We start from the raw sequence: 25,546 nt of genomic DNA, 5'->3' as shown, positions 1-25,546 counted from the left end.
TTGAAAATGTAGCAAGTTATGGTTATTTATAAAGTACATACAGTACCACTACCAACACAATGTTATGGGTGAGCAGCTGTATGAAAACAGGATAACTGGGGTCAGGACTTGTGGTATATTACATTTAGAATTTTAAGAATACCCAGAGCTCCTATAGATTTAGCTCATTGGGTTAGAGGTTGTGTTAAACCAACTGAAACCAATAGAAGCACATCAATGCATTTATTCATTCAATGATTTTTATTTTATTATATGTCCATGTTGGAAACATGCCTTCCCTCCCAATAATGGGAAAACAAGATACTTCCAAAGAGTCTGCTTGCATATAAAACTTTTATTCCCGACTTCATTACCATTCATTAGCTCCTATGCGAAATCCCATCGTAAAACAAAAATCCACATTCTATTTGAAAAAATGAATGAGTTTCCCAATTGCACACTTTATACAAAAGAACAGCAAAAGCACAAAGCAATTAGCAGAATTACAAAGGACAAATCAACACCATTGGTAAGGAAACAATGACTTTGAACAGGACAGTACATAGTTAATATTAAGCATAGCATGAAAGTGCTTGTTGTCTTACTTGCATTTGTACATAACACAATTATGTTCATTCAAAAATCAAAAATCGGGCAAAGCAAAAAACACAAAAAGACACAAAACACCAAACAAAATCATTGACTCTTTAAAAATGTGTAAGTCACTCATAAAAAAATAATTACTTTATTGACTGAGACTTGGTTATCTGTTCCTGAAGATTGCTCCTGATATTTCTCTGTCATTGGTAACACAAACACAGCTTAGGATCTCCTAAACGGATAGAACAACCACAGGACAATCCTCTGCTGTCCGGGAGCAGAGTTGATTATCAGTAAGGCCTTTCAAGGTAGCACCCAAGCATCCTACATGTTATGTTTAACATGACAACTGAAATGGACCTAGAACCAACCTTTTGTTGCCATGTTGGGGACGGTTGGATTGAATACACATTATTCGATTGAACTTCCGAAATGGGACAAAACAGAGTAAATATGTGTGCCTGTGTTTTAAGATGGGTTCGTCATGAGCTGCAGACTGGTTTCAGATATGAAACATGAGTTGGACTTTTATTCATAATAGATGCATAATAGTTGATAACATAGAACACGCAAACAGCATGCAACAAATAAATCATAACGATGATACTCGTTCTTAAAAGTAAAAAATTGAATTAAAATGGTTTATTTTTGTCCTGCCTGGACACCACGTTGATGTTTGCACTGACCGGTTTTATCTCACCCCTACCACCTGCCACTTATAACCAGGAAGATACCAACTATTTCATATTTAACCAGGTATACGAGTATAAATTACAGATATTTTATAAAACAAAACATAGGGTAACGCTAATTTAAGATATTCTGAGTGGGTATACTTTGACGCACATGATTAAAAAAGAAAATGCAAACATCACTGCTGAAGTTATTCAACCATTTCCCAGAGTAATACCCTTTTTGTATGAAAATAATATGAAATTGCCGTATTCGCATCGGCTGGTGGTCTATAATACGAAATTTTTGTCACTGTGATGTCTGCACTGAATGATCTGTTCTTCCATGTTCTTCTAGTCCCTGCTTGAACTATTGTGACAGAACACACTATGTAATAATAGACAAATTCACAGTTTTGTCGGTACGAACACACCATTTTAGATTTATTTTTAAAGATATAGGGGGGGCTTAGGTACTCTAAAGGAGAAAAAACAATGAAAATATGAAATTATCCCAATTAATAGAATCGGCTTTATAATGTACAACAAAAAACTAAGACTTAAAAGAGCCGAACACTGTCCATTTTGGCCAAAGAATGCTATGGCAGAACTTTACAAGAAACAACAGACACAACATTTTGTCACCTAGCTGCAGCTTTCGGCAACCCTCCAAACCCATGCGTATTGTTAACAGTGAGTGTAGCTGACGTTCACATTCCTCTTAGATGAAATAGCATGTGATGGACGTCATGGGACCCAATACTGAGCCATGCTACCACCATGCTAGAGATTATTTTGGTTGGGCCACCGTCTGAGGGACTGTCAACTCCTGGTTGGTTAGTTAGGGTTCAGGAATGCTGACTATTGGTTGGTTAGCTGAGGTTCAGGACTGCTGTCTGGTGAGTTAGGGTTCTGGGGCCTCATTACAGAAAAAATCCTAACTTCTCATCCTAATTTAAATTAGGGACTCAAAGATAGGAATTTCCTTCCTAATTTCCTATTACAGAAGCAGTCCCTAACCTGTTGGCCATTTTCTATCTTATTTTTGGCATCCTATCTTATCTTAATTTAGGTAACCTTTCAATCAGATTTTTCGATCGCCAATCGTCAGGTTATGTCTGTTTCTGCACTCAGAGTGTGCATGAGATCGATAGAATGAGTTACTTTTAACATTAACAGAGACTGTTGAGGATCTTTGTTAATGATGGCAAGCTAGTAGCACTAGTACTACGGTCATGGCGGGTATTGTTACAGAGAACAAGAAGAGGTAGTAATAAAGTAGCAAAGTAATTCTTCAAAATTAAATGTCTTTGCAGGCGATAAAATGAAATTAAAATACAAATCTAACAAATCATTACGCGGTCTCGGTAGCCTTTTAGCCATCACATTTCTGTTGTGATGTTCCTCGTCTTCATTGTCATATAGACCTACTAGCAGTGCTGCTACCATTTTCTTCTGTTATTGAGTTATTTTGAACTTAGGACAGGGTGTATGGCCACCTAACTTAGGAATCCTAACTTAAGAAATTCCTAACTTAGGATAGTTCTGTAATGGCTAAATTCCTATCTTAAGATAAGATAGGATTTCTTCATAAAGTTAAGTTAGGAAACCTCCTTCTGTAATATCAAAACCCCTAAATGCCTTCCTATCTCAAGATAGGATAGGATTTCAGAGTTAGGAAGTTTCTGTAATGAGGCCCCAGGACTGCTGGTTGGTTAGTTAGGGTTGAGGACTGTGGACTCCTGGTTGGTTAGTTAGGGTTGAGGACTGTGGACTCCGGGTTGGTTAGTTAGGGTTGAGGACTGTGGACTCCTGGTTGGTTAGTTAGGGTTGAGGACTGTGGACTCCTGGTTGGTTAGCCAGGCTTCAGGACTGCTGGCTGCTGGTTGGTTAGCCAGGCTTGAGGACTGATGGCTGCTGGTTGGTTAGCTAGGGTTCAGGACTGCTGGCTGCTGGTTGGTTAGCTAGGCTTCAGGACTGATGGCTGCTGGTTGGTTAGCTAGGGTTCAGGACTGATGGCTGCTGGTTGGTTAGCTAGGATTCAGGACTGATGGCTGCTGGTTGGTTAGCTAGGGTTCAGGACTGATGGCTGCTGGTTGGTTAGCTAGGGTTCAGGACTGATGGCTGCTGGTTGGTTAGCTAGGGTTCAGGACTGATGGCTGCTGGTTGGTTAGCTAGGGTTCAGGACTGATGGCTGCTGGTTGGTTAGCTAGGGTTCAGGACTGATGGCTGCTGGTTGGTTAGCTAGGGTTCAGGACTGCTGGCTGCTGACTGCTGGTTGGTTAGCTAGGGTTCAGGACTGCTGACTGCTGGTTGGTTAGCCAGGCTTCAGGACTGATGGCTGCTGGTTGGTTAGCTAGGCTTCAGGACTGCTGGCTGGTGAGTTAGGGTTGAGGCATCAGGACTGCTGACTGTTTCTGTTGTTTGGTTAGCTTGGGTTAAGCACTGTTATAGCTTGAGGTTAGCAAGGGTTCAGGACTGTATACTGACGGTTGGTTAGCTTGGAGGTTCAGGACTGCTGACTGCTGATTGGATAGCTTGGGTTCAGGACTGCGGACTGCTCCACTGATTGACCATGGGACGCCGTAAGAGCTCCTCCACGTGGCGTGCCACATCCATGGTGTCGTCCAGGTCAAAGTCCCCGTCAGCGTCCAGCATTGGGTCACTCCTAGCAGCAGGAACAAAGATTCTCATGGAGAGCAGGTTTTCGTCTTAGGTTTCATTTTTAACGGCAGGGGCACCCCCTACATTTCCATCTAAGACGGAGGGGGAGATTCCGATGTTTTGTTCAGCTAATAAGCATCGTTGAGTGCGAGCGAACCAAACAGCGATGTCTTATGTTGTTGCATAGCGGTGTGGTGCGCAAGCGGCAATTTATTCCTAATACATTTTGTAGTCCTTAATTGTCTACATCGTTACAGCACAAATTGTCGACCGACTATCAGAAACTAAATATATTGACATGAAAAATCGAAAAGTATTATAATAATGAAGAATATGTCCATCATCTACTTTTAACACAGCTCCAAAATTCTCCAGTTTATCTTGAGTGGTTTGATAATCTATCCTTCTTAAAGGCACCCAGTGCAACTTTATGTAAACATTCAATGAAAAATTAACATTCAATTTCTAGTCTTTTTTACACGTAGTAAGTTTCAATAACTCCATACCATTACATATCGACATTCAAGGAGCAAAGATGAGACGTCGTTGTGTGGTGAGAACTGATAGAAAATCGTAAACAACAACGATCGCCGGTGGGGAGAAGCCATTTTTCCATTGACTGGAAGCCTGCTTTATTTATTGTAGGTTACAAAAAATAAAGAAAATGGCGGCATTGTTGTTGTTATCGATTTTGTATCAGTTCTCACCACACAACGACGTCTCATCTTTGCTGCTTAAATGTCGGTATGTAATGGTATGGAGTTATTGAAACTTACTACGTGTAAAAAAGACTAGAAATTTAATGTTTATTTTTAAGCCTCGAAAGTTGCACTGGGTGCCTTTAAGGTAATTACCTTCGAGTACCACAACTTCACCATAAAATGTCAAAAAATTACCAGCATAGCAACTGACCATATGACAGCCTATTTAATCATTATTTAATTATTATTTATAACATAAATAAATCTTAAATGTATTTATATTAAAGTTTTGGTGCAGTGTCTGATAAGAACACAGAAATTGAACTGTCGAACCTGGATCAACAAATGATTTGTATTTGTACACTACAGCACAGTATGAGATCTGAGAAAGACTTGGGACAAGCAGAGGAGGTGTGGGTTCCCCACTGAGAGACTTACATGGGGGGGAAGATGTTGAACGTGGTGGTGTTGCTGATGGTGGGGGAGGCGGCCTGCTCCATGTAGACAGGCTCAGGGTTGGGTGTAGTAAATCTACGCGCAAACAACAGGGGATCAGAGAGAAATTCTAGCCAGGGTTGGGGTTCCTGTGGTTCTTGGGTCGCGACCTGACAATTCACAGAGCACTCAGAACACTGAATCTTTTCTCAGAATCCTGAGTCCTTATCCGTTTAAAGGATCCTAAACAGTTCAAGGAAAGGGATTCTGGGGTGCTCGGAAATTGTCTCTCGGGGCCGACGAGAGGGAAAAGCTGAAGGACCCGTTGCTCTAAAGATGGTTAATTCGTCCATTTCCGCGATTGATGTTGCAAAAGCATTGAGGAGGTGGGGGAGAAGGAGTAGTGGTGTAGGGAGATGAGATGTTTGAATTATTTCATATGTAGGGCAGGTCGTGGTGCAACATCCTCTGCCATTACAAACATTTTATTAATATGAGAAATATGAACTAGTTCTTATCGCGTACATATTGAAAATGAACAATCCCTTCAGAGCCTCACAGACTCATCCATAATACAGCTGAAGGGAAAACGCTGAATTATGCTTTTTCTTTGTCAAATTGTATTTTATATGAATGCGTGCGTGTGATTTATTCATATTCCAATGCTGGTTTGGATTTAGTGGAGGGCTGACTTTGAGGATAAGAGTTCATGCAGAGTGGAGATACTTACTCAGGCACAACCTGTTTGATCTGTGGCTTGACGTATCCATCCACCGCTTTGGCTGTGACGAAAATAAACATGATCCAATACATTTATATTCATATAGAACAATTTGATGATGGAACTAGATGCATAAATCATGCAATTAGTACTCCATAATTAAAAGCCCAAAATAAGGAAAGGGTTTTCATGTCAAGGTATTCCTTTATACATCATTTACTGAGTTATGGTTAACCCTTACATCAAACCCATACCCCTATAATAAAGCAATAGAACAACGCTTATTACTGCAATAACTAATGTTAATTAACGTACCCTTATTATAAAGTCTTTCCAAACAATTATAGTCGTACCAGAACCAAAACTCGGGGAAATATCTGCATGTAGCATGAAAAGTTGTAAACACATCCCCCCGAATTTCACCAATGTGGGAGGGTCTTTAGCAGACCAGGACCGAACAGGAAGTGCTTACAGAGGGGCGGGGTGTAGTACTTGGCGAACACCTCGTCCTTGGGCCGGTCGGGGTACAGGAAGAGCAGGTGGTTCAGGTCGCTGATGCGGTCGGCCAGCGAGCGGATTGAGAAGTCCTTGGTGGTGTAGGGCAGCAGGTTCCAGACAAGCCGCTCCCCTGAGGAAAGGAAACACACCCCCCACCACCCCCCGGTCAGTCCCCGATCCCTCAGACATGTCTCTGGCTGGGGAGATGCACTGAGGTTCAACAGGTTACCGATCAGAGGGACGAGGGCCATGGGTGTCGAATGACGATAGACTGGACTGAGGATTGTAGGTCGTTTCTCTTTAAGAGAAAATATGTTGGATGAAGAATCATCTGATTTCTTGCCAAAACCAAGAGGCAGCTTGTACAATTCATTCCAGGTTTCTCTATGGTAATATATCATATTGTAGTCATTATTATTTGTCATTTGTGAGTCATTCCTTAGTAAGTTTTTTTCTCTCAGGCATATATTGACTTGACTGATTCCAAACATAATCCTAGGTGTTTCTCTTGTAGGGATGGAACTCTTATCTACAAACTTATATCTACCAATATCTAAAAAATAATATCTATAAACGAATATATATGGCTTTGGTTGCTTTGCCTTCTTAGTACCACTTTAAAGTAATAAAAAATATTGTCGCATTCAAATCAAAACACAATCAGACCAGGATCGCCGTCCTTATCCATGGTACTGAAACCTTGCATTGACCCAATACAATCAGCAGAGGGGGCTCAAGCGCTTCAGCAAACTCAAGAAAAGGTGAGTCATCAGGCGCCTGCCATCTTTCGCAATCACCACCTGCAGTTGGTTTGCTAAAACCCACAAGTTACCATGACAACTTAGGATTCTCGGAAAATAATGATCCAGTTAACACCAGTCTTCGGCGACAACTTCTGAATATTGGTTTGCAACGTTGAACTCATCATTTCCTCTTTGATTTCTGCATCACCTCAAAATAATACAGTCCATGGTTGCAGACTGTATTGTTATGCATCATACGTCATGTAGCCTCCGTATAAACCCCAGATAAGGTAAGGTCAAAACTCCATTTGTGATCTTCAGTTAAAAGCTGCGTGCATTTCTGTTCTGAGTCTGAGTTCAGATGAACTCCAGAGATTTCATCTCAGGCGTCATGCGACTTCCACATCCGTAATCTCAAAGACTAAAACCGCTGGATTCGATAAGCCCTGGCCAGCCTTATGTCTCACACACACACACACACACACACACACACACACACACACACACACACACACACACACACACACACACACACACACACACACACACACACACACACACACACACACACACACACACACACACACACACCTCACCTGTCTTGTTGGGGTTCTCGGCCACCCAGGCGATGGTGATGCCTCCGATCTCAGAGTCGCTGAAGCGCAGCAGGAAGGTGCCGTTGGGTTTGGACAGCAGCATGTCCTGCGCCTGCTGCTTGTTCACGAAGCCCATGATGGCCCTGAGGGAGCAGAACGCCGCACCGCGGGTCACATCGGGGGGAACTGAGGCCTCGCCGCGTTACTCCCATGATGCTTTGCATTACTCCCATGATGCTTTGCTCTGCGTCTTGTAAGGTCGTAGACATGGCTGGACTATTTAGGCTGCTTCTACCTCGATGACCTTTACTTATAACTCTTAACTTTATCTGTAATATAACCTGAGGGAAACTATTCATCTGCATTTTAAACAACTTCAATGATACTTTCTGTTTCATTCTTGTCTGAGTTGTTTCTGGTTATTATAAACTGTGTTTTGGGAAATTTAAAAACTTGGTTGTTGCTAAATAGAATTACAATTCAATTACTTATATAGATATAAAAATGCAAATCCTCCATAACAGTAGTTTGATTGCACTCTATTATACATCATGTTGGCAGTGACCACAACCCTTTTTCTCTCGAGTTACCCATCATTCCAGTGGGGCTTGAGATGTTTCTTCATGAGCTCCACCACTCCGTCAAACCACTGCCAGAAGGTGAAGTTACGTCCTGGCAGACTCTCCTACACAACAGAGCAGATACCGTTTTAGAACATCAGGGATCCTTCCTCCACTGTTAACAGGAGTATCACTACGGATAGCGCTATGGCAATTGAGCAGACTGAAGGCTCAGTTATGGTTCCATGTCGCACACACACACACACACACACACACACACACACACACACACAGACGCTTCGACGTGGTCGTGAACCTGTTTTGGTGTGGACCAATCACAGCCCTTGTTGCTGCGTCGCCTTGACACAAGGTAAAACATTTTGGGAGGCGCACGTCGGGGCCTTGCGGTGGAGGCAAGGATGGTCCGCGAGGACGTCGTCGGTCCGTGGACCCCCTTGCGTTGCGTCGACGTGGGACCATAACTGAGCCTTTGGTGTGTGCCCCTGCTGGCTCCTTACTCTGTTGAACTGGGACCAGGAGATGGTGACGCTGCTGTAGTCCTCGGGGTTGGAGTTGTTGTTGTTGCTGGGGAAGGCCTTCTGCGCCAGGAACACCAGGTTGTCCTCCGCCAGGCCCCGCCCACTGTGCATCTCCGCCTTGTACTTCATGTCCAGGGCCTCGCACAGCTGGGGCCACAGCACCTTGTCCGGCACCATGAACGGTACCCTACCCTGCGGAGGGGCGCGTGTAAGCCACGGGAGGGGGTGAGCCGTCGCGCTTCATTCAGCACGTCTCCGGCACACCGTGTACAGGCGAGACGGTGTAACGAGGTTCAGGCTCATTGTGACGAGTTAATGGACGCACTTAAACCCCATTGTGCCTTTTATCTAAAACCTGAATTTAATTGCAGCCCTTTCTTCTGCTGAAACCCATTTAAAAAGATGAGCATCGTGCTCAGAGCATAAAGGCTGCCCACCTCGGAATTAACTCTAGATGAATGGTCTGATGAAAAAAATGTTTTGAACCAAAGTGACGTCTGAATGGAAGGTACACATTTCATTCAGTCCTTCTAGTTGCAAAGTTTGCTCGTGCTAGGCTAGCGCACGGAAACGGTCAATACTAGCCTGCTAATAAAAGAGTCTTACCCACTACACAGTACACCCGAGGTAAATCAATTATAATGCCAGACTATAGATGTAAATGTCTGTGTTGAAAGAATGTTAGAAATAAAACTAACCTTGCATCGCATGAATCATCGCTTTTTGAGGGCCTACTTTCTCAGCAGCAGTGGAATTTAACCTAGGTATCAGTCCGCCGCTTCCGTAGCCTACTGCCAGGAATATAACACTGCTGCTGAGACACAGCAAGTCCCTCAAAATGCAATGCAATGCAGAAGGACTGAATGAAATGCGTTGAAAACTGTCTCCAATGATAAAGAACACCAAGGCTAACTCAGGAATCAGGCCCTATGTCCAAAATTGCGAACTCCCCCTTTAAGAAGACGCGTGGAGGGCATGGCGTACTCACGGGCTCTGCGAAGGCGTTGTCCCACAGGACGGTGGCGGTGGCGTTGTTGTCCTGGCTCCCGTGGACGATGACCACCACGGGTAGGGATAACGTCTGGAGAAGGGATGGCAGGAGGCAAAAGCTGCAACTAATCATGCACAATAAAAAAAACACATCAATGGAAATCATCCCAATGGTAGGCACATCATGTGGAGGCTGGAGGTGGAGGCTCGGTGGAGGCTCATACAACTGTTTCGATCTCTATTTGAGTTGCGATATCTCACAGACAGTTTTCCCAATCGAAATTTGAAGAGGGCTTCAGAGTAGGGCTGAACGATTTGGGGAAATAATCGAATTGCGATTATTTCGACCGATATTGCGATTGCAATTTAGTATGCGATTTTTTTTTTAAGTTTCTTATGTTCTGTATTATTCACTAAACAGGAGATCAATCAATCATTCTATAGTATGACAAACACAAAAAGGAAGAATTCAACATATAAACTGCTCTTTCCTTTAGGCCAGGCCTATGTGTTGAGATGAATTGATGAATGAATTCATAATATAACATCTTTACTTTACTATTGAATTTATAAATGAAAAAATAAATATGATTATTACTTATCTCTAATCAGTAATCGGAAGAAATCAAGTAAAGAAATTGTATTTATTTATTTTTTTCGCAGCCTTTGCGATTTGCATATGTCGGTTTGAATTCGATTAATCGTTCCGCCCTACTTGAGCGGGTCAGCCGTGCTCGCGTGGCGCGCTCACCTTGACGTGGAACACCAGCTCGTTGCCCCCCACGCTGAACTGGGACTCGAACAGCACCGTGAACTTCTCCTCCGTGACCGACTCCGCCCCCCGGCGGTCAGAGCGTTTGATCCTCTTCAGAGACTACGGAGACAAGAGGAAGCGGAACAACTGACAACACTACACCGACAGTAGCTAGGTGCCGCTAAACCAGCAACACCCCACAGCAACACTGGTATCGTGGACAATTTCCTAAATCGATTCGATTTAGATTCATACGGTTCTGAATCGATTAATCACGATTCGATTCGATTCAAACTGCTCTTAAATAATGAAAATGGCTCAACTGTGTTACAAAATACAAATGTACTTTATTTTTTCTCTTCATCTTAAACAACAGGTTTTAAGTGCAAAATTGTAAATTGGACAGTTTAAACTTGAGCTGTAAACAAAACTGTCTCAAGTCTAAAAAGTCCAATTTTGAAATTAGAAAGGAATTGCAAGTGAAAGTGTACTTGAACTGCAACATTTCATCAGTACAAATTGTGTTTATTATTATTATCATTAGAGCTATGATGCAAATGGTGAATACTAAGCCTGCGGTGGCATCTGTACATGGTTATAGGCTGCTATGGTAATATTTGCTATAGGAAAACCACCACTGTCGGTGCACCAACCGTCGACTCAGATTCTCCGACTCAGATTCTCTGAGTCGACTGCGGGGTGTCCCGACTGATGATTCGAATCATCCACTTTCAGGGGACAGCCCTACTCACTACACTAAGCTAGGGCTGCTCGATTATGGAAAAAATATATAATCACGATTATTTTGGTCAATTATTCAAACGATTCTTTTTTAGTTTGAAAACATGAAGCAACATTCAGAACTAGTAACTGAGAAAATCAGCCCTAAAAAAAAGACACAAAAACACTAGCAACACAACACTGACCTTACACATGTACACTAGAAACACTACACTGACCCTACACATGTACACTAGTAACACTACACTGACCCTACACATGTAGACTAGTAACACTACACTGACCCTACACATGTAGACTAGTAACACTACACTGACCCTACACATGTCCACTAGTAACACTACACTGACCCTACACATGTAGACTAGTAACACTACACTGACCCTACACATGTACACTAGTAACACTACACTGACCCTACACATGTAGACTAGTAACACTACACTGACCCTACACATGTCCACTAGTAACACTACACTGACCCTACACATGTAGACTAGTAACACTACACTGACCGTACAGACACTACGGTCATAGAGGAAGCAGCTTATGTACACTATCAACACTACACTGACACTTGTAATGGAAATATTAACATTGTGTGCTACAATATGAATGCAGTAGTTAACACTTCATTTCACTGCTTTGGATTCAATAAAGTCTGTGTGTTAAACACTTGAACCAAAGAACCAAAACGACGTGAACTGTACGATGTATTCACTATGCCAACTGTATAACTACCCTTCGAGAGGCAACTCAACAAATTGCAACGGGACAGAGGCCAACCTAGTCTGTTCGCTTTCCGTCAGGGTTTCCACTACCCTTGAGTCTCTGCAGACATTGAGGACACAGCTCATGTACACTAGCAACACTGTAGCTAGAGAATCATCCAAAACGCTGAAAAGATCTCATGCTTTGAGAATTATGGGGAGTCAAAAGTGATGAAGTGGCGTGAATAAAAACAGATGGAGCAGCTGTCAAATATTAAAACGACCATCTCCATGCAATTGATTTAACGATCCTATAAGGAATTCGAACGACCCCCTTTAGCAATGAGCTGTGCCAAAGCCTTGCGGACATAATCGCTGGCAGAAATCAGAACTCAACTGCTTTTGCAACAGAACCGAAGATACTTAAATCAGGTTTTGATCCTGAATATAAAATTGCATGTATACTTTCGATGAAACGACTAACACTAAACCACCATTGTGTATTGATTAATGGTGAAATAAAGCCATTAAATAATATATTAAACAAAAAGCAAAGGGTAAGGTGACTGAAGTTCAGACGAGGTACCATGTTCCTGAAGTGAGCGCTGAGAGTGCCGGTGGCCTGATGGTACTCCATGACACAGTTGTTGTTGAGGATCTCTCCGCTGCTGTCACTGAAGGAGAACAGAGAACGCATGGTGTGGGTTAGGATTTCACCGATGGAGAGCAGAACACAAAACACTAGATTAGGGTTAACAGTCACTGTGAAGAGCAGAACACAGAACACTAGGTCAGGGTTAACAGTCACTGTGAAGAGCACAACACGGAACACTAGGTCAGGGTTAACAGTCACTGTGAAGAGCAGAACACAGAACACTAGGTCAGGGTAAAGAGTCACTGTGAAGAGCAGAACACAGAACACTAGATCAGGGTTAACAGTCACTGTGAAGAGCACAACACTGAACACTAGGTCAGGGTTAACAGTCACTGTGAAGAGCAGAACACTGAACACTAGGTCAGGGTTAACAGTCACTGTGAAGAGCACAACACTGAACACTAGGTCAGGGTCATCGATCATTGCTGAAGAGCAGAAGACAGGTCAACACTGTCAGGTTGAAATGTTGCCTGATAAGATCAGAGAACACTGTGTTTACCGTAGTTTTGTTTGGAATCTGAATTGGAAGCTGGCGGGTTGCCTTGCATGGTTGACACCGACGTAGGTCACGCATGAATGTGTTTATGAATGGGGGAATGTGTGGAGCGCATTGTACGGCGCAGCCATTGGTTAGAAAAGCGCTGCATAAAAGCAGTCAATTCACCTTACTATTGCGAATCAACCATCCGCAGCATGTTAATATCAGATGCCTTAGTTTTACTCTAGGGCTGCAACAACGAATCGATAAAAATCGATTACTAAAAGCGTTGGCAACGAATTTGGTCATCGATTCGTAGAGTCGCACGATTAATACGTCACTCGAAGGCAGGGCACTGTTTACAGCCAGCCGCCGACAGGTTGTTTATGGTTCATGCACGCCCACAGCGAGCTTTAGTGTGAGCAATCACAGCTTGTATTTTGGTCATATCTTAACACTGGACTGTAGGCCTATATAAAAGTGTTGTACCTTCACTGTTTTTGGGTTAAAAAAAACTCCTTCAACTCAGTATCCTTCTAGTACAACCAAAAACTCTGTCAGCTGCTGCTGCTGCAGACGGTGTGCAGACGGGCTCGGAGTCGGCACCGCGTGCATCAACAGTCATTCAAAGCAGCGGTAGTGATAACACAACCGGACGGTGTAGAAAGTCCCGTCAGTTGAAAATAGTAATCCAGTTTCAAATCCATGTTAAAATCGGCAGGATATAGAGCTAGTACAGTGTCAAATGTGATGTGTTCAGGTCGGCTCAGTAATATGATTGATTTGTTCAAATGCAACACAAAAAAAAAGAAATTTGACATTTTGGCGAAAACTTGTTTTCCCAGCAATATAAAATAGATAGTAAAGATGGAATTATGACCTGTTCAACGTCCTATCTTGAGATATGATCATCTTATCAGCTATTAAAGCAAAAATACAAGTTCTATTTCAACAAAATAATAGAAAAGGTTCAGGAGTCTCGGAAAATGGCATCAATTTCAATAAAAATTAACGATCTTATCGGTTAACCGGTTAACCATGGACATCACTTATATACATAAATATATAAATATATATATAAATATAAAATAGATATATAAATGTATATCATACATTGTATGTTTTTTTCTGTTATCCCAGTTATGTATTTTTTTTTTTTTTATCATTTAATATAACTTTTAATTGTTACGGGACTTTGGAGCAATAACTTGGGTGTTTCACAGTCTGCACTGTGAATTTGAGATAATATTCAGTTTTTGAATAAAGATGCGGCATTTACAAGTGTTTCTTTTTTTTTATCCGTTTCATCGATTAACCGAAAAAATAATCGATTATTAAAATAATCGTTAGTTGCAGCCCTATTTTACTCAATTGAAGTTAAGCTGGAGATAGCCATCTGTACACTGTAACCGCCAAACATTACCTCACAGGATTTAAACCAAACATTTTGCAGACCACAAAAAGATAAACGCATTTTGTCATTGTCAGCAACTAAAATGTACGATTTTTAACTCCCCATAATAAAAACTAAATGAGGGGTTGTTGGTCATGTTTTACTCATAATATGAACTAAATAGAAGGTTCTCGTCATGATAATGTGTCTGCTTATTTGACGTTCTACTCATCATAATAGAAACTAAATAAAAGGTTCTCGTCACAATGGGGGGTCTGCTTACTTGATGTTCTACTCATATTAATATAAAGTAAATAGAATAATCTCTTCACGATAAATGTCTGCTTACTTGCGCGTGCTCTCGTTCTTCAGCAGGGCCTTGGCCTGCTGCTCGCTGACGATGACCGCCTTGACCTGGGGGGGGTTCATATGGACGTTCAGCTTCCCCCCCACCAGCAGACGCACCGTGGCCGCAAACTTGGTCTGCGTCTTCAGCACCTGGGGCGGCTGCTTCTCTATGATGAACGTACTGCGGCCACACAAGAGAACAAGACACACACGCTCGTTAGAACCAAACCACAGAACCGACACACACATTAACGTTGGTGTGGCACCACCCTTATTTCAATCTACCGCTCAGATATTCTTTCTTGGAGGAAGGCGCAGCGAGTCAAAACGCTGTCACAGCTCTTCAAATCTACAGGTCCATATCATTTGTAAAGCCATTAATCACAGCTCCAGCCTCAAAGAGCTTCCCATGCCCCATTAGAAGACACCCCATTACCCTGAGCCAAAGAGTCTCACTTAGTTATTTAATTGGATTAGCTGGAATTTGGTGTGGAAATAAATTACTGCCAAGCCGAGGACTGACACCTCATGCACTTAAACTCCCGCCCCCTGGCGCTGATTGGTCCGTCAACGTCTAGGGCAGGGGAAACCAACCTTTTTTAACCTGATAGCTACTTCATGGGTACTGAGCCATACGAAGGGCACCCAGTTCTATACACTCTTCTGAATTAACAAATTTGCTCAGTTTGCCTTTAGTTATATATTACTATTAATGATTAATGATACTCATCTATGTGAAGACACGTTAATTAATTAAGTCATGTTAATGATTTCGCACAATAATTATCAACAATGACTTAAAAAAGGTGGGAAAGAGTTGTTCAAGAATGAGTAGTGCTATTTTTAGAACAGGTCTGCGGGCGCCTCGTGTGGTCCTTGCGGGCGCCATGGTGCCCGCGGGCACTGTGTTGGTGACCCCTGGTCTAGGGAGTTGTGATTTGGTTTCAATGGGGGCGTTACACGCCAGGCCTACCTGGTGACCAGGGCTGAGATGATGTCGGTGATCTCAGAGTTCAGCTTGCTCAGGAGCTCCTCCATCGGCCCGGGGAGGGGCAGCTGCTGGGTCAGGTGCTCACAGCGCCGGATCTGCTGCCTGTTCTGCCAGATCATGTCGGCCAGCTTCTCACACCTGGCGGTGGAGCACGGAGCGCAAGAGAGAGGTGAGCACCCGCTGGCAGCATTACGGCCATCGGTGAAAATGCAGAAATAAATTTCAACCACACAAATATTCGTAGGATTTGAGGATTAGAGCGCTTAAGTCGTAGATGGGGGAGTTCCCCTTTTTAGTTATATATGCTATATAGAATGAATTTATTCTATATGTATTACTTTGTAAAAACCGATACTTTTTTCACAAAGTATGCTAGTCTGTGTCGTTAGCAATGATTTTAATCTCTTGAATCAATTATTAATAAATGCATTTTATGTTACTGCGTTTATGTAGTGGAATCTCACTAGGTACTCTATGGAAGTAACAGCGCCCCCTAGCTGTTCAACCATCACTGCATCATATCACATTTCATTCCACGATTGCTGCCTTGCATTGGAATGAAGAAGAGTGATTGAAAATAGAACGCAAGAGACCCCCCCCCCCCCTAGACTTCACTTCAGGGGCGCTCCGGTTTCCTTGAGGGCGAACGGCCCTGAACCCCCCCCCCCCCCATAACTCAAATACGGGGTCTTAAGGCACAATGCACACCAGTGGCCTCCACAGTTGTCTCCTGAGCGACAGTTTAACTCTCAACCCTACTCAGTCAAACCCACCCGAGTTAGCAACGAGAAAAGCCCGTGCGATAAAGTCACTGCCCTGCTGTGATGTTACGAGAGGGGGGGGGGGGGGGGGGGGGGGGGCGGGTGCTCACGGCAGAGCTAATGGGAGGAGCTTGACCCGGTCAAGCTCCTCCCATTGGCTCTGCCGTGAGCACCCGCTCGGGGCACAGCCCAAGGGTGGAGCTCGACGTTGGCTCTGCGGTGAGCGGCCGCTCGGGGCACAGCCAAGGGGTGGAGCTCGACGTTGGCTCTGCGGCGAGCGGCCGCTCGGGGCACAGCCAAGGGGTGGAGCTCGACGTTGGCTCTGCGGCGAGCAGCCCCTGGGGAGGTGAACGCACCAGGACTGGAGGACGTCCAGGCCCCCCTCCGCCGGGCCTCCGTTGCCGGCCAGCTGTTGCCTCCTCTTCCACTGGATGAGCTCCTCGTCCAGGATCAGCGTCTGCTGCTTCCTCAGCAGGTTCACTGTCTTCTGGTGCTGCTCTGATAAGTCCTGCGGTGGGCCGACACACACACACAAACACTGAGTACCATCATCACCGTACACTATCAAACCCACACTCAGTATCTAAAGCGCTTTGGTATAATAATTCATTATGAGCATTTTGTATTATCATCCATCACTGCCGCCTAGTTGGCTGGAGAAAAATGCTGAAGGGGGTAGAAGGTTTGTACCAGCTCCTGTGTTCAACACCTCAGAGAGAGAGAGAGAGAGAGAGAGAGAGAGAGAGAGAGAGAGAGAGAGAGAGAGAGAGAGAGAGAGAGAGAGAGAGAGAGAGAGAGAGAGAGAGAGAGAGAGAGAGAGAGAGAGAGAGAGAGAGAGAGAGAGAGAGAGAGAGAGAGAGAGAGAGAGTGTTTGTGGGTGAAAGAGTGAGTGAGGGTCGTTGTTGTTCCTACCAATTTATATTTCTGCAGGGTGTGTGTTTGTGTGGTTCCTACTAATCTATATTTCTGCAGGGTGTGTGTGTGGTTCCTACCAGTCTATATTTCTTCATTTTATGTGTGTATGTTTGGTTCCTACCAGGCTGTATTTCTGTAGTGTGTGTGTGTGTGTGTGTGTGTGTGTGTGTGTGTGTGTGTGTGTGTGTGTGTGTGTTTCCTACCAGCCTGTATTTCTGCAGCGTGTGTGTGTGTGTGTGTGTGTGTGTGTGTGTGTGTGTGTGTGTGTGTGTGGTTCCTACCAGCCTGTATTTCTGCAGCGTGCTGGCCTCCCTGGTGAGCCAGGCCTCCACGGTGGCCCTCTTGCTCTGCAGGGTGGTCTCCCGCGGGGTTCGCTCCGCCAGGGGCAGGGTCGCCAGGCTGTTGATCTGGGCTACACACAGAACATACAGAGGGGGAGGGTCAGAAGAACAGGTAGGGACACAGGTGAGCTCGGGCATGTTGAGAGACACAAATAAATCAAAAAGTTCCTACAAGTTCCAAACCCTAGAAAGGGGCATTTCCCTTTAAAGTCAACGGTTTAAGTACTACAATTGAACATGCTTCTTGTAGCATCCTGTGAACACCCATAGGTGTCCCCTAGCTTGCGGTAACAGCAGTGGTGTGGTGGTGGTGGTGGTGTCACCGGACTGCACCCGCCCGTCCTCACCCTGGATGCGGTGGTTCTCCTGGTACTGGATGATGAAGTACTCCTGGCTGTGCTGCAGCTTACGCAGCTCGTTCTCAGACTCCTGGGTGGCCAGCCGCAGCTCCTCGAAGGCCTGATTGATCTGCTGGTGGCGCTGGGACAGGCTGTCCAACGCCTGCCCCGCACCCCCACAGCTGGCCTGGGGTCGGGACACGGCAGCATGTTCATAACAGACCGTTAGTATTAGTGCAGCAGCAGTGGTAGCATTAGCATTAGCAGAAGTAGTAAAAGTAGCATTAACAGAATTAATATTAGTAGCATTAGCAATAGTAGTAGTATGAATAGCATCAGTAGTAGTAGTAGGATTAGCAGTAGTGGTAGTATTAGTATCATTAGCAGTAGTAGGATTAGCAGTGGTAATCGTAGTAGGATTAGTATCATTAGCAGCAAGAGCAGTAGTAATATAGTATTTGTAGCATTGCAGTGGTAGCATAAGTAGCAGTAGTAATACTAGCAATGGCAGCAATAGTAGTAGAACTGGTATTTTGTACTACTCAGAAGGAGCAGGTTTCTAAAGCATGCTCGTTCTGCCCTTTCTGCTCTCTCTCTCTCTGCAGCAGCTTCCATATGTGGACCATAAATAACCTTTTCGAGGTTGAACTCACATTGGTGGCCTCTTGCACAAGCCGCTGCTCCGAGTGGAGAATGTGTTTTATGCAGCGGACCAGCTCAAGAGGACAGCGGTCATAGGTGCCCTGTGGGGACGGACACACACACACACACACACACACACACACACACACACACACACACACACACACACACACACACACACACACACACACACACACACACACACACACACACACACACACACACACACACACACACTTCAAGAGAACAGTTTGGACCGGCCACCCCCGTTCACCCACCGGGGTGTTTAGAGAAGCGCTGCCACACACGTTCCCGCGGGGCCCTCTGTACCTTGAGCTGGGTGGCGTAGTGGCCCAGCTTGATCTTCAGCAGGAAGCCGTCCTCGCCCACCTGGTGCTGGGCCTTCCGCTGGAGCTCTGCCATTAAGCTGTCCAGCAGGTGCTTGGCCTTTGTCTCCTCGGCCGGGTTGTCGAGCTCCACAGAGTCCCTGGAGGCGGAGGGTTAAGATCACACACCTGACCGTGGTCTCATCGGATGAGGCGGCTGAGCGGAGGACACTGGCTGGACAGACGTACAACCAGCCGTTTCTGATCGGTCGTGATATCATACTTTTTGGAAAACTAGGGTTCAACCAATCTGACTTCTCGGGATGATCGTTAAACAGTCATATTCATAATTATTATTGTTAATATTCGAATAATGGTCAACGAATAAATTGGCTCATGTCCCACACGTTGAGAGCACCTTAGGGAGAGTAAAGGCCCTTTTCCACCGGAACCGGCACGGCAGCGAACTGGTCGCCGAAAATAATGGAAACCATTAAAGTCAAGTAGGCTATTCCACTGGATACGGAACCGGCACGGCACGGAAGGCTATTCCACTGGATACGGAACCGGCACGGCACGGAAGACTATTCCACTGGATACGGAACCGGCACGGCACGGAAGGCTATTCCACTGGATACGGAACCGGCACGGCACGGAAGGCTATTCCACTGGATACGGAACCGGCACGGAACGGCAGGCTATTCCACTGGATACGGAACCGGCACGGCACGGAACAGTCCCCAAACCGGCACTTCGTTTAAGATAATTGCCTCTTCTATTTTTGAAAGTTGCCGGTTCGCAGCCAGAACACTAACTCTATAACATTCTATAATACAGGGTCAAAAATGAAAACACCTGCCTGAGATTTTCACATTTAGCTGGTGAATAGATTCAGGGTTACGTAAACCATTGCTTGGCCGGTAGAGTTCTACATTCCAGCAACAGACAGAGAGCTGCATGTTGTACTTCATACTAATTGTCAATATGACAACAGCCAGCCCATAATGAGCAAACCATTGTTGATATCAGGGTAGCTGTTAGTTCATTTTTGCAAAGTATCAACACAAACTTTGTCTTGACATCACTGATTGTGTGTAAATCCATGATGGTGGTGCCCTAACCGCGAAAAAATAAATAAAAGTCAATGTTGAATACAAACCAGTCAGGGTATCGTACCATAGCAAAGGGTGACACATGCTTACAATGACCCCCATTCCTCATCTACTCATTTGATTGTCAATTAAGTCCATGTAGTACAATTTTAGTGTACAATATCACTCCCTCAGCTTGCTTTGCCAACATGACCGTACATCAATCTCTCCCCTTGCTCTACCAACATGACCGTACATCTCTCTCTCACCTTGCCCTCCCAACATGACAGTACAATATCTCCCTCACCTATCTCTACCAGCATGACCGTACAATATCCATCTCATCTTGCTCTACCAACATGACAGAACAATATCCATCTCATCTAGCTCTACCAACCTGACAGAACAATATCTCTCTCACCTTGTTCGACCAACATGACAGTTCATCCCTCTCTCATCTTGCTCTACCAACCTGACAGAACAATATCCATCTCATCTTGCTCTACCAACATGACAGTTCATCCCTCTCTCATCTTGCTCTACCAACAGGACAGCAGAACATCCCTCTGTCGCCCTGCCCACAAAAGACACCGGTTCCATTTTATCCAGGTATATACTAACATGCTTCACCCACTCTCCTTATCCTGCCAAATTGACACATTCCACCTTTTCAGTGACCAACCACCGGCAATGAGAGCCTCCCAGTGCGTCTGGGCGAGCGGCGCCCGTCCTCCTTACCAGAGCTGGCTCTCGATCCACTGGGCCAGGTAGTGGCGCACCTCGATGGGGAAGTGCTGACCGTAGAGAGCCTGCATCTGGTGCAGTGCATCCCCCTGCAGCTGCTGGGCTTGGATCCACATGGCCATGGCCCCGCCTGCCACTCCCAGTCACCTGGTGGCCAGCGGGGAACAGCTCAGGTCAAGACACAGCGTTTTCATTAATTATTCATTTCTATATTGGCTCATGTTAGTAAAAAGTACATTTAAACCCGCCCACTCTTTTGAATACATGCTGATCGGTTGTACACTGATGATTTACCAAGATTTTTTTCTCACATGACCGAGGGATGTCCCCATTGGAACAAGATATGATCTCCTAACCATATATTGTGTCAGATGTAAAAACCCAAGGGGTTCTGGGAATGTTATGCTATTAAAAGGTTTTGTGATCATGAGTCGAGTCAGACACCGACGAGAGGAGACCAACGCACGCACACTCATCCAAGTGCCAGCAGGGAGTTACCCTACTAAGGTGGATTTTTTAGTTGCAGATGCACCGGTAGTCTCAGAGAGAAGCCTAGTTCAGCTAGTTACCAGTCACTGAGGTCAGGCTGGAGAGTCCTCAAGCAGTGTGGAACTAGCTTGAGATGACTGACACTCTGATGTGCTTTGATTGCAGGATGAATCTGATAAAGCACTGATGTATTCAGTGTCACTTCCTGCTCCAAATTTAATGCGAGGGAGTTTGCTGGTTAGTGTGGTTGCAAAGCAAGCCACTGTCATTTTATTCATCAGTCTTATTTTCCGTAATAAGGGACTTGAAATGCTATATTTGAATTTCAGAGCGGATATTAAAAAAAAAAAAAAATTCAGATGACCTTTTAAAATGCATATTGTGTGAATTTGAAGGTGTTGGCATTTTCTTGTACGAAAATTCCATGGCGTTTTAATTCAATACACTAGGCAGTGATTTCCTTCCATATACAGGTCCTTCTCAAAAAATTAGCATATTGTGATAAAGTTCATTATTTTCCATAATGTAATGATAAAAATTTAACTTTCAGATATTTTAGATTCATTGCACACCAACTGAAATATTTCAGGTCTTTTATTGTTTTAATTCTGATGATTTTGGCATACAGCTCATGAAAACCCAAAATTCCTATCTCAAAAAATTAGCATATCATGAAAAGGTTCTCTAAACGAGCTATTAACCTAATCATCTGAATCAACGAATTAACTCTAAACACCTGCAAAAGATTCCTGAGGCTTTTAAAAACTCCCAGCCTGGTTCATTACTCAAAACCGCAATCATGGGTAAGACTGCCAACCTGACTGCTGTCCAGAAGGCCATCATTGACACCCTCAAGCAAGAGGGTAAGACACAGAAAGAAATTTCTGAACGAATAGGCTGTTCCCAGAGTGCCGTATCAAGGCACCTCAGTGGGAAGTCTGTGGGAAGGAAAAAGTGTGGCAGAAAACGCTGCACGACGAGAAGAGGTGACCGGACCCTGAGGAAGATTGTGGAGAAGGGCCGATTCCAGACCTTGGGGGACCTGCGGAAGCAGTGGACTGAGTCTGGAGTAGAAACATCCAGAGCCACCGTGCACAGGCGTGTGCAGGAAATGGGCTACAGGTGCCGCATTCCCCAGGTCAAGCCACTTTTGAACCAGAAACAGCGGCAGAAGCGCCTGACCTGGGCTACAGAGAAGCAGCACTGGACTGTTGCTCAGTGGTCCAAAGTACTTTTTTCGGATGAAAGCAAATTTTGCATGTCATTCGGAAATCAAGGTGCCAGAGTCTGGAGGAAGACTGGGGAGAAGGAAATGCCAAAATGCCTGAAGTCCAGTGTCAAATACCCACAGTCAGTGATGGTCTGGGGTGCCATGTCAGCTGCTGGTGTTGGTCCACTGTGTTTTATCAAGGGCAGGGTCAATGCAGCTAGCTACCAGGAGATTTTGGAGCACTTCATGCTTCCATCTGCTGAAAAGCTTTATGGAGATGAAGATTTCATTTTTCAGCACGACCTGGCACCTGCTCACAGTGCCAAAACCACTGGTAAATGGTTTACTGACCATGGTATTACTGTGCTCAATTGGCCTGCCAACTCTCCTGACCTGAACCCCGTAGAGAATCTGTGGGATATTGTGAAGAGAAAGTTGAGAGACGCAAGACCCAACACTCTGGATGAGCTAAAGGCCGCTATCGAAGCATCCTAGGCCTCCATAAGACCTCAGCAGTGCCACAGGCTGATTGCCTCCATGCCACGCCGCATTGAAGCAGTCATTTCTGCAAAAGGATTCCCGACCAAGTATTGAGTGCATAACTGAACATAATTATTTGAAGGTTGACTTTTTTTGTATTAAAAACACTTTTCTTTTATTGGTCGGATGAAATATGCCAATTTTTTGAGACAGGAATTTTGGGTTTTCATGGGCTGTATGCCAAAATCATCAGTATTAAAACAATAAAAGACCTGAAATATTTCAGTTGGTGTGCAATGAATCTAAAATATATGAAATTTAAATTTTTATCATTACATTATGGAAAAGAATGAACTTTATCACAATATGCTAATTTTTTGAGAAGGACCTGTATGGGCATAATTTGACACGCTGAACCGTTTTGGCTCGAGGAACCATCGATTTTTCTGTACCGGTTTTTCTTGATCCATTTTTTATTCCTAGGAAGTTTTGAACTCTGGAAATTAGTCATGTCCGACCTTAAGAAAATTTTTTATAGTAAAAATGGCCGAGGTAGGGATAAATAGAATACCATTATGCAAATGACCCTCAATTAATCAATCAATGACAAGTCGGCTTGCGAGTAACCCCGCGACCTAAACCTGGCTGGGAACGCGGTAAATTAGGTGTCTATAGCATATAAAAGGACGTCACCGTGTCAATGTAAAATCAACAATGTTGGTGAGCACCCACTGGGCTACCATCACTCCGAAGGTGTACAAATCAAGAGTTATAAAAGTGGATGAAAAATAACATCAAGAACGTGCGCGTGAGCGGGTCTCACTTTCAGCGTGCTCGCTCATTAGCATAGTGAGCAGCATGTCTTGACACGCGCACAGAAGAACACGTGCACATAGGACGAATTGGCTCTTGCGACCACGTTACACACGTCTAGTTACTTCCCATCTAGGTCGTCTACTATCACTGCTAACTGAGGAGTCATCACTTTACTTTCACTTTTTGACAGTGTAGCGAGAACTGTCAAAGAGAGTGCTTTCACTTTGTCTAAAATGCCCTAGATTCTGTTCTCAATATTACCTCCCGTCAGGAACTTGAATGTATGGGTGACCAGACCACCCGGACTAGATACATATAATACATATCTCTCACCCGTGAGGTTTCACATTCTCAGGTTATTATATTTTGCATTAAAATGGTTTTAGGGCTGTGTTAGCCTTTCGGCTTTAAGGCTTGTTGACCAGTCCCGAGTTAATGCAGGGTTAGTACATGCAAAGGACAACTATGCAGCAATGTGCAGGTTCTATGCTCCTTATGCAAGGAGCATAGAATGCATTTTTTGTGTTCAATGCATTTTTTGTGTTCAACGTGTCAACGTTCATCGAATTTTACAGGAAAAAGTGCAGAGTTGACCCATTGTTGATTAGTATAGATCTCACTAGAGAGATCAGCTGTCAATGCATTGTTATTCCTTTCCTTCCCAGGTTACCCATGGCATCAAAAGGTAACACACCTTTCATACAGGCATAAATTGTGTTCTGACATAATGTGTTAATGATTGACAAATCAGCCATGCATAATCAAACATTGGGACGACTTATGTAAACGCTTAACAGTAGTCCTAAATGAAGGTCACTTAATAACAATTTTGTATTAAATAACTATTATATTTCAATATTTGGGGACCCTTTTTGGAGTTAAACACACAAGTGTATCATTTCCACATTTCCTCTTCGTAATAACAGAACTATAAAATACTGTTAAACCCGCCAAGATTGTACATTCAACCCCATTTTTAACATTGACTTGTGGACACGAGAAAAACCGTATTGCACAACACAATTTTGGAAAATCTGAAAATGAGATACTAACGTCACCGAAAAAAAGGGGGAAAGTCGATAATAAAGGAGTCAATGCTGAGGTTTAAATATCAAATTGTAATATCTAATGTCTTACACCCCGTTATTTACCACTAGAGAAGGAGGAAGCTGGTCGTCACTGCGCTGACGTTTACGTGTTCCCTCACCGTGACATTTTAAACCAGTTTATCTGGCCCCAACAGACACATACACAAAGCATACATGCTCATTCTGGGCCACGTAATTGTGTGTTTTTTTAGTTACACTCTGAGCAGTACATTGTAGCTACACGTACACTTCACTAGCTTAGCGTAGCATGCTATGTCACAACAAGAAGTCACGTTACACGTCTGAAAGTTTTACTTCTTCCCAAATACCGGGGTTAACTTGGTTCTTACCTTTAACAGACCACGGTCGTTGTGTTATTGTAGTAATACCATGGACGAGGACCGCACAGCAGTCCGACGGGGGTTTGTGTAACACTATAGGGGCTAACGATAAGACATCAGAGCGATCCTGCAAGGAGGAGGCAGCTGTTGATCAGAGCAACACCATAGAGGATAATGACTTGGAGCGTTATCCCGGT

The 25,546-nt window shown here is 44.1% G+C and overlaps 1 protein-coding gene across 1 annotated transcript; it reads right to left on the bottom strand.

Annotated features, from left to right (window-relative positions):
- Positions 1 to 221: 221 nt before the first annotated feature.
- Positions 222 to 25,546, bottom strand: LOC132446473 (signal transducer and activator of transcription 5B-like). Its single transcript, XM_060036790.1, has 19 exons — positions 25,359 to 25,546; positions 20,920 to 21,072; positions 19,095 to 19,251; positions 18,776 to 18,865; positions 18,132 to 18,309; positions 17,725 to 17,855; positions 16,885 to 17,036; positions 15,750 to 15,905; positions 14,778 to 14,957; positions 12,489 to 12,576; positions 10,449 to 10,571; positions 9,696 to 9,788; positions 8,687 to 8,899; positions 8,199 to 8,293; positions 7,609 to 7,751; positions 6,244 to 6,399; positions 5,781 to 5,832; positions 5,054 to 5,146; positions 222 to 3,918 (listed from the first exon to the last, which is right to left on the bottom strand). Exons 2-19 carry the CDS (start codon positions 21,045 to 21,047, stop codon positions 3,795 to 3,797), a joined length of 2,352 nt encoding a protein of 783 aa, XP_059892773.1. The 5' UTR covers positions 21,048 to 21,072; positions 25,359 to 25,546; the 3' UTR covers positions 222 to 3,794.

This window comes from Gadus macrocephalus, chromosome 18, assembly GCF_031168955.1.
Source record: "Gadus macrocephalus chromosome 18, ASM3116895v1".
Lineage (NCBI taxonomy): Eukaryota > Metazoa > Chordata > Actinopteri > Gadiformes > Gadidae > Gadus > Gadus macrocephalus.
Note: the sequence above shows the minus strand (reverse complement) of the source record. Positions and strands in the feature narration are given on the sequence as shown.